The sequence below is a fragment of the Narcine bancroftii genome, chromosome 4 (assembly GCF_036971445.1).
Source record: "Narcine bancroftii isolate sNarBan1 chromosome 4, sNarBan1.hap1, whole genome shotgun sequence".
NCBI classification, from domain to species: Eukaryota; Metazoa; Chordata; class Chondrichthyes; order Torpediniformes; family Narcinidae; genus Narcine; species Narcine bancroftii.
Window position 1 is genome coordinate 280,849,298 of NC_091472.1, and position 17,882 is coordinate 280,867,179.

The 17,882-nt window shown below is 42.6% G+C and overlaps 1 protein-coding gene across 6 annotated transcripts in view; it reads right to left on the reverse strand.

Annotated features, from left to right (window-relative positions):
* Positions 1 to 17,882, reverse strand: part of mgat5 (alpha-1,6-mannosylglycoprotein 6-beta-N-acetylglucosaminyltransferase) — a 121,240-nt gene that overhangs the window by 26,049 nt on the left and 77,309 nt on the right. For all 6 annotated transcript variants that reach the window (XM_069935200.1, XM_069935199.1, XM_069935201.1 and 3 more), the window contains 3 exons: positions 16,222 to 16,356; positions 13,524 to 13,657; positions 4,876 to 5,009 (listed from right to left, as the gene is read on the reverse strand). In XM_069935200.1, coding sequence (XP_069791301.1) covers positions 4,876 to 5,009; positions 13,524 to 13,657; positions 16,222 to 16,356 — 403 coding nt within the window. The remainder of the gene's footprint in view (positions 1 to 4,875; positions 5,010 to 13,523; positions 13,658 to 16,221; positions 16,357 to 17,882) is intronic.

The window sequence follows — 17,882 nt, forward strand, 5'->3', positions numbered from 1 at the left end:
ACTAATAACTGGAATGGGCAACTTTCTTGAGAGAAAACATTGGACGGCCTAATCTTGCACTTGCTGGAGTTTAGAAGAATGAAGAGGAACTTTATTGAAATGCAAGATCTTGATGGGATAGAAAGCATGATTTTATGTAAGTATCTTGAACTAAAGACTCTTCCCACTTAAAACAGGTGAAACAAACTGCTTTCTCTCGTGGTGTGAATCTTCACATTGACCTTTCTAGAAGGGTGGCAGAATCACAGTAGAATATATTTAAAATGAATGCAAATAGATTCTTGGTACTCAAGAGAATAAAATGATATGAGCTGAGGTTACAATCAAATCAGTCACTAAAAAAGTGGTGCAACCTGCTCCACTCTAATCTGCATTTTATCAGCTGTTTTAAACTTGTCACTTTTATGCCATGCACATGATCCAGCAATGATTGTTTACTTTATTTTTAAGACATCAAGTGCAGAGAAAAATGAAATGGATTTTGGATATCAATTCAAAATGTTTCCCTTGCTACATTTAAATATTTAATATTTTTATTTTCTTTTTGATTATCCAATTTTTCTTTCATGTTTTGTTTCTTTCCAAGTAATTTTACTTGTTTTGAAGCTTGGATAAGAGCTTGAAATTTGCAATCATTTTAGGTGAAATAAATGAAAAAAACAAATGACTTTTCTGACATTATATTTATCATTGTTGTAAATCTGTTTTTAAAAAAAACCTAGCTTTCATATGCAAATTAATTGTCATGCAAGGATGTGTCCAATAAGTGGAAGGCCTTTAAAGGAGGAAGTTTGAGAGTGCACAGTTTGCATGTTCCTACCAGGATTAAAGGCAAAGATAACAGGCACAGGGATATTGGTGATCTGTTTAAGAAGAGAGAGGTATATAACAGCCAACAAGGAGAAAATGAGGTACATGTAGAGTATAGAAAATGTATGAAAATAGTAAAGAAGAAAATCAGGAAGGCAAAAAGGAGACATGAGGTTACTTTTTCTGATAATGTGAAGGTAAATTCGACAAGTTTATACAAGTATATTGAATAAAAGGATAGTAAGGGAAAAAAATTGGTCCCCAAGAGGATCAGAGTGGTCATCTATGTATGGAACCTCACAAAATGGGGGGAGATCTTTGACATTTTTTTTGTGTCAGCATTTACTCAGGAAACTGGCATAATGCATAAGAAAGGGAAACAATCAAAAGTGTCATGTAACATATGGAGATTAAGGAGGAGGTGCTTGCTACCTAACAGCAAATAAAGGTGGACAAATCCCCCAGGCCGGATATGATATTCCCTTGGACCTTGAGGGAGACTAGTGTAAAAATTGAGGGGGCTCTGGCAGATATATTCAAAATGGCCTTAGGTGAGGTGCCGGAGAATTGGAGGGTAGCTCATGTTGTCCCATTGTTTAAAAAAGGCTCGAAAAATAAGCCAGGTAATTTTTGCCTGATGTCAGTAGTAGGTAAATTATTGGAAGGAGTTCTGAGAGATAGAATATATTGGTATTTGGACAGCTATGGGCTGATTGAAGACAGTCAGCATGGCTTTGAGCATGGAAGGTTGTGTTTAATGAATCATGTAGGGGTTTTCAAGGAATTTACCAAGATGAAGGAAAGGCTGTGGATGCTGTCTACATGGACTTAAGTAAGGCCTTTGACAAGGTTCCACATGGGAGGTGAGTTCAGAAGGATAAGACACAAAGTATCTATGGAGAGGTTGAAAACTGGATTCGAAAATGGTTGTGTGGGAGAAAACAGAGCATGGTAGTGGATGGTTGCTTCTCAGACTGGAGGCCTGTGACTAGTGGCATGCCTCAGAGATCTGTGTTGGGACCATTGTTGTTTGTTGTCCATGTCAGTGATCTGAATGATAATGTAGGAAATTGGATCAGCAAGTTTGCTGTTGACACTAAGGTTGGAGGCATTGTGTTCAGTGAGGAAGGCTTTCAAAGCCTGAAGAGGGATCTAGACCAACTGGAAAAATGGGCCAGAAAATGGCAGATGGAATTTAACACAGACATATGTGAGGTGTTGAATTTTGGAAAGACAACCAAGGTAGGACATACATAGTAAATGGTAGGGCACTGAGGAGTCTGGAGGAACAAAGGGATCTGGGAATGCAGATACATAATTCCCTGAAAGTGGCGATACTGGTAGACATGATTGTAAAGAAATCTTTTGGCATCCTGGCCTTCATAAATCAAAGTATTGAGTACAGGAGTTTGGATCTTATGGTGAGGTTGTACATTTGTGAGGTCAAAATTGGAGTACTGTGTGCAGTTCTGGTCGCCAAACTACAGGATAGATATCAGTAAGGTTGAAGGAATGCAGAAGATTTAATAGGATGTTGTAGGGTCTTCATGAGTTGAGTTACAGAGAAAGATTAAACAGGTTGGGACTTTATTCCTTCGAGTCGTAGAAGAATGAAGGGAGATTTGACAGAGGTTTACCCAATTATGTGGGGAATAGAAAGAGTAAATGCAAGTAGGCTCTTTCCAGGAGATAAATATGAGATGACCTCAAGTCAAGTCACCTTTATTTATCATTCATACAATGCTCGAATGGTAAAGATGAGATAGTGTTTCCCCAGGACCACAGAGGATATTTACATAAATATGTTAGAAGTTAAAAACATTAAAATATTAAGAAGCATACCCTATCCAAAAGTTTCTGGGAATTCAGGAGTCTGATGGCTTGGGGAAAAAAAACTGTTGCTCAATCTGGACGCAAAACCCCGAGTGCTACAGTACCTCCTACCAGATGGCGGAAGGGAGAACAGTTTACATGAGGGATGTGTGTTTATTGCCTTTCTCCTGCATCGAGTGCTGTAGATGACCTTCATAGTAGGAAGAGAGCCCCCAATGATCTTTAAGACATGGCTTTAGGGTGAAAGGGGAAAGGTTTTGGGGGAACTTCTTCACTCAGAGTGGTGGGAGTGTGGAACGAACTGCCATCTGACGTGGTGAATGCTTTAAGTATAAATTGGATAGATACATGGATGGGAGAGGTCTGGAGGGTTATGTAATGGGAGGAGGTCTTTGAGGCAAGCAGAATAATGGTCAGCAGACTACAAGGGCTGAATGGCCTGTTTCCTGCACTGTTGCATTCTATGGTTCTAATAGCAGAGACTATTTCATAATTTTTTTTATTTTACATGCTTCTATTTAAATTGCTACATTAAAATTATATATAACCCTGAAAATATTAGTTTCAACTCTCTGTAACCATATACACAAATTGTTCTTAATTTCCTTAGTAATGACCTTGATGTCAACTTATCCTTAACTTTTCTGATGACTTTTGAAGTAACTTGTGTATTCTCTCTTCAACCAAAAAGAATTTCTAAACTGCAGGCAAGAGATTTTTTTTTTTTTTTTAACCATATGTGCAGATTGCATGTCATTTCTAAATTTGGTTCCTTTGGCATGACATAACCCTTCATGCTATACATCTTAAGAAATTATGCAAGGAAATTTTAACCAGTGTACATGTACATTGTACAATATGTATGACAATAAACTCATTATTATTCTCATAGTATCCAAGCAGCGATCATAAATAGGGACTCCTAGGGTAAAAGGACAAAGAGAGGTGGGCAGGGGTGGTCTCTCTCTCTCAAACACCCTCATTATCACCAGTCATGAAAGTGAAAACGCTATAGAGGGTCCCTCACTATTTTCAATTTCAGGACAAGCTTGATCAGGCCTGATGTTGCTCGCACACCTAATGTTGCCAACGTAATGAATACCAAGCAGCCACCAAATCCCTAATCATCTACATTTCTGGGGGAATAAGAAAATGATCAAGAGAGTAATTAGCATTCTCCTATCATACACTGTTGTACGCATATTAGGATGAATGATAATTTCTATACAGATATATTTAGAGGATAATATTTTTTTCCAAAGTGGAGTCGACTAAAGTGAAAGCGCCACCAACACACCTGTGCCTGGTAAACCCTTCCAACAAAGGTATTCTTGGATGGCCAACTTTTAATTTTTAATTTAGACATACAGCAAGGTAACAAGCCATTTCGGGGCATGGGTCCTTTCCCCCGGTATGTACTTGTGGGTCGAGATGCTCTGTGTCTAAATTAAAAACTAAAAGGTTGGCCACCCCTGGTGTAGATCATCATGGTCGTAATATTAGCTGCCTGATACACATTCCAGATGATGGCAATGAAAATTTGCCAACATTTTTTATCATACAAAAAAAGCTCTCTACCTTGAACAGAGCATGAAGCATCATATATCGGGCAAGTTGCAAACTTGCCATCGGGAAGTGAGATACATGAAACACAGGCTAACCTAAAAAGCTTCAAACAGAACTGAAGAGCAGAAAGATTATAAACAATACCAGCACCTTATGGTCAAATCAATGCACTAGTGTGTTTGATGGAAACCAAAATTACAACCAAAGCCAGGGTATAATGAGGAACATGAAAGAGTGAAAAGTAATCTGCTGGAGGAACTCAATGGGTTAAGCAACATCAATGGGAGAAAAAGTATCATCTATGTTTTGGGTTGGAACCCTCCATCAAGATATGGGGGAGATTGACACTCGTCTCAAGAAGTACTTGTGATCTGATTAACGCTACAGATGTTCTCCCAGTTGTTTGCAACTTGTGGCACCTTCCATGCTCATAAGAGAGGGGACTTATTGCTTGATCTGCAGTAGTTTGTGAAGGAGAAGGGAGAGGTTGAGTAAAGAATGATTCAGAGAGGCAAAAAAAAGGGTCAGATGGAAGAAAAGTCAGACAAGGTAGACTGGGAGATTAGGCTGTCAGAATGAATGGTCTAATTAAACTGTAATGAAATTATATTCACATTGAAATAGAACTGAAAAATATTGAAAGTCTGGAAACATAGATATATATACCTTCCAAAAATGATCCACTTTGCCATACACTAAGGACTGATTCTGTCTTTTAATATCATCAGGATGACTAATATCACTGGCATTAAGATGCTGTTCAACCACAAATCCCAGGAAACTGTTATCTGGAGTGTGAGCTGCAAAGAATAACAACACAAAATCGCATTAATTTAACAATTTGATCAGAATAATTCAGAGATAGACCATGTTTATTATGAATCGGTAATCTATATTTAATCCTTTGATAATTTTGGGATTGCCAGAATTGCTACTTAAAAGACAAAAAAAAATTGTTAGTGTAAAGTACATTAGGAAATATTAAATATTCACTGTGTTCACTCTAAATTGTATAAAATAAATATCAAATTTTACACAAAAACATTCCATTCAATAATAAAAATTTTAAAATGACACCAAGAAATAAGTATTTAATAACAATAAGTGCCCCATCTCCAAACCACAAGGCACAGAAGTGGAATTAAGCCATCGACCTATCGAGTCTGATCTGGCATTTCATAATCCTTTTTAACCCCACACACTGCCTTTTCCATGCAACCCTTGATTCCCTTCCCAATCAAAACTTGCTTATCGCTGAGAGGAGCAAGGTCACAATGGTGAAATTGGAAAAATGTAATAATGAAGGGACAGAAGCAGTGGCAGCCTGAGTCCAAGAATAGTGAGTACAAAAGTTATGTCCAAGGTGTTGGCAACACCACACTGCTATCAGAATGACATAAATCAGGTGGAAGGGATCCAGAAGAGATTCAGCAGGATGTTGCCAGGAACAGAGGGCTTGAATTATAGGCAGAATTTGGTGAGACAGGGTCTTTATTCCCTATAGAATAGGAGGCTATGGTTGACCTTACAGAGATTTATAAAATCATGAGGGACAGGGATAAAGTGAATGCTCACAGTCATTCTCCCAGGATAGATGATTCTCGACCTGAGGGCATAGGTTTAAGGTAAGCAAGGAGAGATTTAAAAGGGACCTGAGAAGCAACTTTTTCTACTCAGAGGTGGTCTGCATCACCTGCTAATACTTTCATTTAATACTGCATTCTGACCTTAAGAATTCTAAGATGGTTGCTAAAATGCTAATTTTGTTTTAAAAAAATCCTACATAATAGTCAAGTTTATAAACTCAAATATACTTAAATAAATGTGCTGAAAGTAATGACCAGGATTAATGCAGAGTGGGTCTACCATTTACGTTCAGCACTCAAGATACTCCATTTCTTATCTGAAAGCATGAAAAATAACATGCACAGCAAAACCTGTACAGTAAAAACATGACAGAGCATGTGTGGATGTGTATTTGGAAGGGAGATGGGTTGAAAGGGTTAAAAAAAGCTTTTACCTTCTATTTGTGCTAATCCAAAGGCATCAGTCCTTCCATTCTCAGATTTCAAGCCAAGGGTATTGAATTCTGGAAAATCTTTATATGAACGTGAAAGACTAATTCTGCTTTAAACTCCAAATATGTTGCCTGATTTGCTCATCGTTACTAGTATTTTCTGCTTTTCAGTTCCAACTGATTCAGATTTGAAGAATTTTTAATAATTTTTTTCTGAATATCGGCCTCAGTTGCAATGTAAATGTAACAGGAAAATACAAGTGATTTTAAGTGGGCCCTTTACCTTATTTCTGCCCATAAAAACACAAGCTTAACATCAGAAACATTAATTTTAGATAACAGTCATGGACCAATGCAATTGTTTCCCCAAATGAAGCACTTTCAACATAAAAATATGCACTCAGAAGATCCTACTTCAATTAAAATAATTTTAAACACCTATAGACCTGAGCTATACCTGTCTTTTTGTTGGGTATGTTGAAGTGTTCCAATCATACTCAGTACCACTCCTAACTTTCCTCCTCTACATCAAAGGCTACATCGAAGCTACCTGTACCCATACTGAAATTGATAATTTTATTGTTCAATGCCAACTTCCATCCTGCCTTTAAATTTACCTGGACTGTTTCTGACCCCTCGCTCCTCTTTCTTGACCCCTCCATCTTAGGGGACAACCTATTCAGCAATATCTCTTACAAAACAACTGACTTTCATATCTACCTTGATTACACCACCCAACCTGTCTCGTGTAAGGACATCATCCCTTTCTCAAATTATTCCACCTCATTTGTTCCCTTCCATTCCATGACAACCAAAATGTCTTTTCTTTAATAAATGTTGATTTCCCCTTGTTTTCATTGATAAAGCCCACACCCGCATCTCTTCCTTTTCTGTACTTCTGCCCTTACCCCACTTCCCTTCAGGTAAAACAAGGACAGAGTCCCCCTCGTTTTCACTTTCCACTCCACCAATCTCTATATCTGTCACATCATTCTCCGACATTTCTACACCCCTATCCACTTTCCTCAGGGATAAATCTGTCTGAACCTTGCTGATCCATTCTTCCGTCCCCACCCATCCTTTCATGCTATTAATGGTATCTCCTACTGAAATTGCAGAAAGTGAAAAACTTGTCCTACATCTCTTCACTCACTTCCATCCATTGCCACAAGTAGTCCTTCCAGATGAGCCAGAGCTTTACACACATTTTCCCCACCTAATCTATTGCAATTGTTGTACTTGCCTCTTCTACACTGAGACCAAATGCAGATGCTCTGTGAGCCTAAACTTGAGATTTCTGCAGCCAACCATTTTAATTTCCCCAACCATTCCTACAGTGAGGAGTCTGTCCTTCACTCAAATTTCCCTTGACATTTTGGAAAAACAACCTGCACAAATACCAGGAAGCAGTAGAAGCTGAAAGAACAAAATATTTTGCTAATCCAATCTCCAGCAACTCCCATAATCCAAGGTCTTGTTCAGTACCATCAACTCAGTCATTGGTCCTGCACCCAATATCAACTCTGATAGATCTCTTACAAAATGCAAAGAATTAAAAAAATTCTTCATAAAGAAAGTTGAAAGTATCAGGAAAAATAATCACCCCCCCATCCCCCCCCCCCAGCCAGAACCTAACTGTACCACAGTTCTGTTCATTGAACCTGGACCGCTTTAGCTCTATCACACTACCTACCCTTAGAAAAATTGTGTCCTCCATGAAACCAACAACCTACCCCCTTGATATTATCCCTACTTCCCATCCCTCCTGAAGGATGTTTTCGACATAGCTGGTCCAAGCATCTTCTCTATTATTAACAGGCCACTGGTAGTATTCCAATTTGTTTCAGGCATGCTGTGGTCCAGCCCCTCCTGAAAAAACCCAACTTTGACCCCACCGCACCCAAAAATTACAGACCTGTTCCTAAACTTCCATTCCTGTCAAAGGTCCTTGAAAAAGTTGTTCTCAGCCAATTGTTGCCCTACCGACATCAAAACAACATATTGGAAAAATTCCAGTCAGGTTATAATATAAGGTCCACCATAGCAAAGAGTTGGTCTGACCTGCACCTTTTTACTGAATCAGGTGGCTCCGCCATTATAATTCTCCTGGACCTTAGCGCAACGCTCGATACTGGGGATCACGCTATTTTAATAGATTGTCTCTCGTATGGGGTTGGTGTCAATGGCATGGCCTTAATGATTGGACTTTCTCAGTTAATATGGGCAAATTTTTGTCTTCTTCAGCTACCCTTTCCTGCGAGGTCACACAAGGGTCTATTCTAGGCCCCATTCTCTTTTCTTTATACATGCTTCCCCTTGGTCATATCATGCAAAAACAAGACATCTCTTTCCAGTGCTATGTTGATGATACTCAGCTCTACCTCCCCTTGAAACCTAATGACCAATCAAAGATAGCCAATGTAACTAACTGTCTGGAGGACATAAAGTGTTGGATGGCTCAAAATTTCTTTCAGCAAAATGAAAGGAATTTTGAGGTTATCCTATTTGATCCCTCTAATTCTACCAAAATGATCTCCAATAGTCTTGGAAGCTTACCTACCCTCATTAAACCCCACATCAAATCCCTTGGTGTGATATTTAATCCCACTTTCAACTTTGACAAACATGTTAATACAGTATAGCACCGTCGGGGGTTTCCCTTCCCTCCAGCTCAGGGCTCAGAAACCTGCACTTGGGGACCACGTGACGCCCGGGTGATGTCAGCACGGTTCTCAGCCAGGTCCGGGCTGGGAGTATAAGTGCAGCTCAGCAGCATTCCAATTAACTAGTCTGCTGAATGAGCTCAACCCATCTGGTTGCGTGTGTTATTGTAGGAGCAGTGTAGCCGCCACTACAATTGGTGACCCCGACTGATTCAAACGTCTTTGAACCCATCATGTGCAAGCCTGGGATCAGCGCTATAGCCGTGAAACTGCCTGAATTCCGGGTTCAGGAGCCGGAGACCTGGTTCGGCCACGCAGAGGCCCAGTTTCACCTCCACCAGATTTCGTCCGACATGACCAAATTCTACCACGTGGTCGCTGCCCTGGAACAGCCCACCACCAGACGTGTGCTGCATCTTGCTCAGCACCCACCCTTTGAGGACAAGTAGGAGACCATCAAGCGAGTGCTTACCGGGTCCCTCGGACTATCCAGACACCAGCGTGCCGCTCGGGTGCTCCAGCTCAACGCCCAGGGGGACAGGTCCCCGATGGAACTGATGGACGAGATGCTCGTGCTCATCGGTGAGCACACCAACTGCCCACTTTGAGTGCATCTTCCTCGAACATATGCCCAGGGACATCTGCCTGCTGCTGGTTCAGGAGAGCTTCACTGACGCGAGGAAGGTTGCCCAGAAGGCCCAAGAGCAATGGCTCGCACTATTCTCGGAAGGCTCAGTGGTCCAGCAGATCATGAGGCACGGGCACGACCATGCCAAGCCCGCCCCTCGCACTGCGGTAGAGCACCTGGCCCCTGCAGGGGCCCCCAAGAGCATAACCAAGGCCACAGCATCTGCTTCAGGCCTCTGCTTCTACCACCAGCGCTGGGAAGCCAAGTCTCGGAAGTGTCGTCAGCCCTGTTCGTTCCAGGGAAACGACCAGGCTGGCCGCTGTTAATGGCTGTGGTGGCTGGCCAAAGACACAGCCTTCTCTACCTGCAGGACTTAGTCAGCGACCAGCGGTTTCTCGTTGACATTGGAGCTCAGATCAGCGTCATACCACCCACGGCCTTCGAATCCAGGAACCAACCTCGTGGACCTCCCCTCCGTGTGGCCAACGCAACGGCAATCCAGACGTATGGAGACATGAGAGTCCACTTCCAGATCGGCCAACGGAATTTCGCGTGGAGGTTCACCATCTCTTCCCTCCCGACTGCCATCCTGGGTGCAGACTTCCTCCTCGCACACGGGCTTCTGATGGACATTCGAGGTAGGCACCTGGTGGACGCCCGTACCTTCAAGGCCATTCGCCTCGACACCTCCCGCTCGGAGCAACTGCAGATGGCCACGATCAGCACGCCCAGAGACGAGTTCCAGCAAATCCTGGAGGAGTTCCCGACACTCCACAAGCCACAGTTCTCTGATGCCTCGCCATGCCACAGGGTGTTCCACCACAACCCCACCCAGGGCCTGCCGGTTCACACCAAGGCACACCGGCTCCCGCCTGACAAACTCCAGGTAGCGAAGGAGGAGTTTCGCACCTGTTGGAGCTGGGGATCATTTGGTAGGCCTCGCCGCTCCACCTGGTCCTGAAATCCTCCGGGGGCTGGAGTCCCTGCGGAGACTATCGACGGCTCAACAAGGCAACCGTTCATGACTGTTACCCCATCCCTCACATCCAGGACTTTACGGCCAACCTGCACGCCGCGAGGGTCTTCTCCAAGGTCGACCTGATGCGCGGATATCACCAGAACCTGGTGCACCCTGAGGAAATACCCAAGACGGCCATCATCACCCCCTTTGGCCTGTTCGAATTCCTGCGCATGCTGTTCGGGCTCAAGAACACCGCTCAGACCTCCCAGCGCCTCATGGACTCTGTGGGCAGGGACTTGGATTTCGTCTTTATTTATTTGGATGACATCCTTGTCGCCAGCAAGGACTGGGCGCAACACACGGCCCACCTACGTGCCCTTTTCTCCTGGCTGGCTGACTTTAGCCTTACCATCAACCCGACCAAGTGCCAGCTCGGGAAAGAGTCCATGCAGTTTCTGGGCCATACCATCACGTCCGAAGGAGCCACGCCCGCTGCTGCAAAGGTTGCCACCATCAGGGAGTTCCCACACCTGAACAGCCTCAAGGGGCTGCAGGAGTTCGCAGGTATGGTCAACTTTTACAACCGTTTCATCCCCAGAGCTGCGCGCATCATGCAGCCGCTGTTCGTCTTTATTGCAGCCAAGCATAAGACGCTTGCTTGGAACCCAGAAGCATGCACCGCATTACAGGCCACCAAGGACAGCCTCGCAAAGGCCACCATGCTCGCCCACCCACAGACTGACCTGCATATGGCACTCTCTTTCGATGCCTCTGCCACAGCTGTTGGTGCTGACCTGGAGCACCTGGTGAATGGGGATTGGAAGTCGCTGGCATTCTTCAGCCGTCTGCTCCGCCCACCGGAACGCAAGTATAGTGCCTTTGACCGTGAGTTACTGGGCATATACCTGGCGGTGCGGCATTTCCGCTATTTTTTGGAGGGGAGGACTTTTACCATCTTCACCGACCACAAACCCCTCACCCAGGCGCTCGCGATGGCAAAGGATCCCTGGTCGGCCCGCCAGCAGCGTCACCTCTCCTTCATGTCGAAGTTTACCACCGACATTCGACACAAGGCGGGAAAAGACAACATGGTTGCTGATGCACTCTCGCAGCTGGCCATCTGCACTCTGACACCCGGCCTCAACCAGCTCACCCGGGAACAGGAAGCTGACAAGGAGACGAGGGCCTTCATGACTGCCATCACCGACCTGCGGTTCCGAGACCTCCCGACTCCGACCGGCGAAGGCACCATCCTGTATGATATCTCCTTGGGCACCCCGCGGCCAGTGGTTCCACAGCAGTGACGTAGGCAGGTCCTCCGTCACATCCACGACCTTTCACATCTGTCCGTCAGGTCCACGGTCCAGATGGTGGCAGAATGGTTTGCATGCCATGGGCTGTGGAAGCAGATGGCAGGCTGAGCCAGAACATGCACCCATTGCCAGACATCCAAGATGCACAGGCACAACAGGGCGCCCGTACAAGAGTTTGAGCACTTCTGGGAACAGTTCAGCCACATTCACGTGGACATCGTTGGGCCTTTACCAGTTTCCTGGGGCAGCCTTTACCTGTTTACGGTGGTGGACCGTACCACTCGCTGGCCTGAGGCAATCCCAATGCCAGACTCCTCCACCGACTCCTGCTCCTGAGCCCTGTTGCATGATTGGGTCGCCCGGTTCGGCGTCCCGGCTCACCTCACCAGCGATCGGGGTGCCCAGTTCACATCTGTGCTCTGGGCACAGCTTGCCAACAGGTTGGGGATATAGCTAAACTCCACCACCCACAGTCCAATGGACTGGTCGAATGACTGCACCACCACCTAAGTCGGCACTCATGGCCCACCTCACTGGTCCCAACTGAACGGACAAACTGCCTTGGGTGATCCTGGGCATTCGCTCCACTCCCAAGGAAGATCTGCAGACGTCATCAGCTGAGCTGACCTACGGTGCGCTGCTGGCACTACCTGGTGAGTTCGTCAATGCACCTCACAATCTCCAGTGGTCGCCGCATGAACTACTTCCTCACCTCAGGGCACGCTTGGACTTGTTTGAACCCCCACTGTCGCCCAGGCATGGCACCCGCCCATCTCACGTTCCTGGTGAGGTGCTTTCCGCGGCGTTCATTTTCGTTCGGCTCGGCCTGACCACAGTACCTCTGCAGCGACTGTACGAGGGGCCATACAGGGTTATACAGAGTTCCGGCTCGACGTTCACGCTGGACTTGAGAGGCAGGCATAAGCTGTTTTACCGTGGACAGGCTGAAGCCAGCGCACCTCAATCCCACCGTTGCCCAGCCCAAGAAGTGAGGCCGCCTGGCAAAAAAAACCTCTTCTTCCTAGTTACCAGAGTTCTTCTTTTTCCCCTATTTCAGGTGAAACACATTAACCGGCCACTTCCTCTTGTAATTGACTACAAGGATTGAGAATAGGCCGAACTCAGAACTCAAAACCCATCTTCAAATTGGGTCTTATAGCAGGAGTGCAAAGTTTGCAGCCTCCAACACTGGCTTCTCCCCCACCACTCTCCAAAGAGAAACCACTTGCTCATTTATCCTCTCTCTGTTTACAAAAGCCACATGACCCCTCTTAGAATACCAACCTTCAACCACACTTGGATCGTTTGCACCGGAATCAGTTTCTGAGCCTGGGCATCTGTTCCTTAAAAACAATAGTCTATTTTTTCCACATCATCAGTCCAATGAACACCGACTTGGTGTTAATCTCCATAGGTTTTCTTCAAAGTTTCTGTAAAGTCACTGTGGACATGAAGTCTCTGTTCATGCATAGGTCTTGCATTTTAAATTAGATGTCTTTTGTGAAATGTACCTAAACTAAACCCCCACAATCTATACCTTTTATGATTTTTTAATCATAATTTTATTAACGCAATCCTTAATAGTACCAATTTTTTATTGCCTTTTTTTAATCTTTACGTTTTATATAGTTGGCTTCAAATCTGAAGTTGATCAACTTGTTCTTCATGATCAAAGATTGATCATTTAAAACCTCAAATTATTCCATGCAAAATGAATGAATGTATTACTTACGAAACATTGTGTAGAACTGTTGTGGATTAAGGTTCCATTTACCCCATGGTGTCTTGTGACCCTTAGACTGAGCATATTGAGCACTATTAAATTCTGGCTCTGTACCAAATGAATCCAGCACTCTCAGCATACACCTGGAAAAAGGGATTGTTGGGTGGGAATTAGGTTTGCACATTAGAGATCACAGACACAAGATTCTGCCCCTCACCCATGTTAAGCAAGGGGACTACATTTTCCATTCTACAGTCTTCCAATACTTACTCATTCAATATGATCCAGCACTTCCTCTTTCTTAAGTTTGACATGTTCCAGCATATTATCATGTTCTATGCTGACTTCACATTCACTAAGGTCCCTTGATAGCACTGAAGCAAAGTTAGGACCTCCCTAACCTCCAGGCACATTACCCCCCTTTTTGCCTTATCAGCTCTACCCTCACTCCCGTCATTCTTCTGTTCTTTACATACATGTAGAAAGCCCTAAGATTGTTATTAATCTTACTTGCCAAGTCCTTCCCATGCTTCCTTCTAGCTCTTCCAACTCCTTTCTTAAGTTCCTTCCTGGCTACCATAAAATTATTATGAACTCTTCCAAACTTTTGCTTCATAAATCTTATATATGCTTCCTTCTTCCTCTTGATTAGCTGTCCACTTCCCTCGTCAACCATGGCTCTTTTACCCTAGCATTTATTCCTTTTCTCAGTTGGACAAACTTATCCAGAACATATCCTCCACATTTCTGCTGTGTATATCCAAGAGCATCTGTTCTCAATTTACCATCCCAAATTCCTGCAAAATCACTTCCTAAACACTTTCTCAATTTTTCTATAGGTCAGGGAGTCATTGTCACTATCACTTGATCCTTAGATCTAATTCAGGCTACAGGTTAAGATCCCACTGTCAGCCGAGGACAACTGTTCACAAAGTTGTGGTCTGAACAGCAGTTCATATTGACATGCGATCGAGATAACGTTCCCTTTTTGTAAATGGCGAGTTACTGTTGACTGAACATCGCTTTTTAATGTTTTTAAAATGTAGAGATGAGTCATGGAAACAGGCCATTCAAGTCCACAAATCAGCAGTGCACAAATACACCCATGTGATCAAACAATCTTCAAGCCCTATTTGTCTTTGGAAAATGGGAGCAAACTGGGGCATCTAAAGGAAACCTGTGCAGACATAGGGAGGACGTACAATCTCCTTACAGACAGTGCCAGATTCAAACCTGGGTCTCTGGACCTGAAAAAGCACATCGCACAAACCACAACAATAACTGTGCTGCCCTTCAACCATAATAATACTTTTAACTATTTAAAAACAATTTAACCACACTGAAGCAGCCTGACAAATGACTGCAGTGTAGTGTATTCACTTGCATTGCTCAAGCATAGTTCGACAAAATCGAGAAAGCAGCTGCAGTCTTATGGGTACAGTACACCTTTAACTAGCTTCCAAATTACATATCCATTCTGACTTTGAAATATATTGCAGCTCTTCTATGGGTATGAGGCTGCAATTTTAGAACAGGGCACCCAGAAGCACAATGCAAATTGATTTACAAGTAGTACTGTATTGGGTCCCTTTATAAGCTTTGCAGCAATTGTTATTTAATGTTTAAGTTTATTAAGTCACAAAATACCCAGTGCAGAGAGAAAGGTTTACTGTGAATCACCTCTCTCTCATTCATACAGCAGAGTAAAGAGCACAATTTATATAGTAGAGGATTACTATTAAAAAGGAAGATAAATTAGCACCAAGCAAAGGCAGCATGATAGTACTGCTAGGGGTTTATTCAGGAGCTGATTGCTGCAGGGAAAAACTGACTTTAAGCCTGCTATTGCAGGTATTTGTGACCACATGGGAAAAGTTAAGTACCTGTAGTTAAGAAATAGGAGCAGGAGCAGGCCATCTGGCTCATCAACCCTGCTCCTCCATTTAAAAGGATTATGGCTAATCTGGCTGTGGACTCAGGTCTACCCAAGTGTTTTTTTCCTCCATGATCCTACTTTCACTACTTTGCAAAAATTTGTGTCTTAAATAAGGCTGCCTCTTTATTAAAACTTCTTTTGAATATATAACTTTTTTCCACTAATGGTGGGGCATATGCTTTTTGAAAAAATTAAAATGCGGCCTAGGGAGAAAATGGTTGAGAACCACAGCTCTATTGCTTCCTTGGCAGAGGATTCCTCCCTGGAAAAAGCAGTTTCTCCTCATCTGTGTCCTAAATCTACTTCCCTGAATCTTGATGCGATGTTCCTTGTTCTAATCTCACATCATTGGAAACATCTATCAAGTGTCTATCTTTTTCTATCCCTGTCACAATTTTGTATGTTTTGATAAGAGTATATTGTTCCAGGCAATTCCTCATAGGCTAACCCCCCTCCCTTCACCAGAATCAACCTAGTATCTCCTCTGCATTGCCGCAGAAACTAGTACATCCTACCTCAAGTAAGGAGACCAGGACTGGACGTATTACTCCAGGTGCAACCTTGCCATTATCTGTACAGTTGTACCAGAACACCCCCACCCCCACCCCCCCCCCCCACTCTTAAATTTAATCCCTCTAGCAACAAAGGCCAACATTCCATTTGCTTTCTAACTACCTTTTGCACTTGCAAACCAACTTTTAATAATGCACAACACAGCCAACAGCCATGTCATCCAACATCCCAAATCAAAATGTAAAGAATAATACTTACTGATAATGAACCCAAGATGGACCAAGTGTTTTTTTAAATTGTGTTAAACCAACAATGTCGATATAGATCAGTTCTACTATCTTATCACCACGAGTTGGACAACCTGATCTGTTACCCATCACTTTCTTCATTATCCTACAAGCAGAAAGTATGCATTTAAATTCTTGAAAATATAAAAATTAATCCAGAAATTTCAAAAAGTAACCAATGATTTGTCAATTAACACTTGCATTTTAAATATGTGCTTAGTTTGGTCTGCAACACCTCCAAAATATAACCAAAATACTAAGAGGCACTGTCACTCTCTTTTAATTATATGCAAATCATTTGGCAAAATTTTAATTTTATGTTTAGTTTTATTTTCACCAATAATTTACTTTTTTCAGTATTATCAAATTTTACTGATTTACTCCCATTTTTCAGTGCATTACTTTATACAAGATTTCCACTTCACTTTCCAAAAGGTGTTCACCTTAATCATTTACATGAACAAATAAATCTAATATAAATTGTGTAACTATTTTTTAGAATTAGGTTAAGAATTTTAAGCAATTACTAGTAACAAAAAAAGTCATGAAATTGCAAGCTCAGGAGGTGATAACAAATGCACATTATCTGGGTGCTAGGAGACTGAACTCAGCTGAGAGAATAGATTGTGAAGTCCAACACAGAGTTCAAGTAGAGGAGAGCATCAGAGACTGCATTTGACCAGTTTGTCCAAAGACTGAACTGCAAAAACCTTGCATGAAAGAGATAGAAGAGGTGGCAATTGAGGAACCTACCCAAATACTGTTCAACATAAACAGTTAATAGGTCTTTCCAATAAGAGTCCAGTCATTTGGCATGTTAGCCTGCATGAAACTCAAAAATTTTAATTGTTTATTTAAAAGATTTTTTTCCTCATTTTTAAGACTTGAAAAGTTGCTGATTTTTTTCCGGGGGTGGGGGAATAAAAAAGATAAAAATTAAGACATTTGTACACTCAAAGTAATAAAATTTTGTATAATTAATGCTGACTATTTACGACTCAAAGATTTTGCAATGCTTCTATGCAATAAATAATTGGGTCTTTGACAAGGTTTCATGGAAACAAACATTTAAAATGCTATGTCATTCATGACCACTTCCAGGTTTGTAGGAATAGCAAGAACTGAAAGATTGCATTACATAAATTCATGCATCATTTTAAAGATTACTTGGAATAGGGACATAGAAGGACGAAGCATTGAATAAGGTAGTGAGATCCATAGACTGTCTCTGAGGGGACTCTATCAATTCTCCTTGTCTTGATAGGCAAACTGTGTTAATAGCACCTCTGTGTGATTTCCAGGGTAAACAAAGGAAAATGTTTTGTAAGGGTTAAAATGGATTTCAAGCTTGCAAGCAGTTCTGTTTGTGGCTTTCTGGCTGTTGTTGAACAAATTTTTATGCTGTCTCTCCTAGCAACATCTTTGAGCCAAGGTTACAGATGGTTTCTCGGCCATGTTAAAAAGATGCTTAGTTTAGTTCTTTTGTTCTGCGACAATTTCTATTGAATATCTAACAACGTTTTAACGGCTTGTAACAACATATAGCGCCTAATAATAACGTTAACAATGTTTAATATAGTTTAATACACTTTGGAAAACTCAACTTCAGTACGAATTTGCTTGAATGAGTGA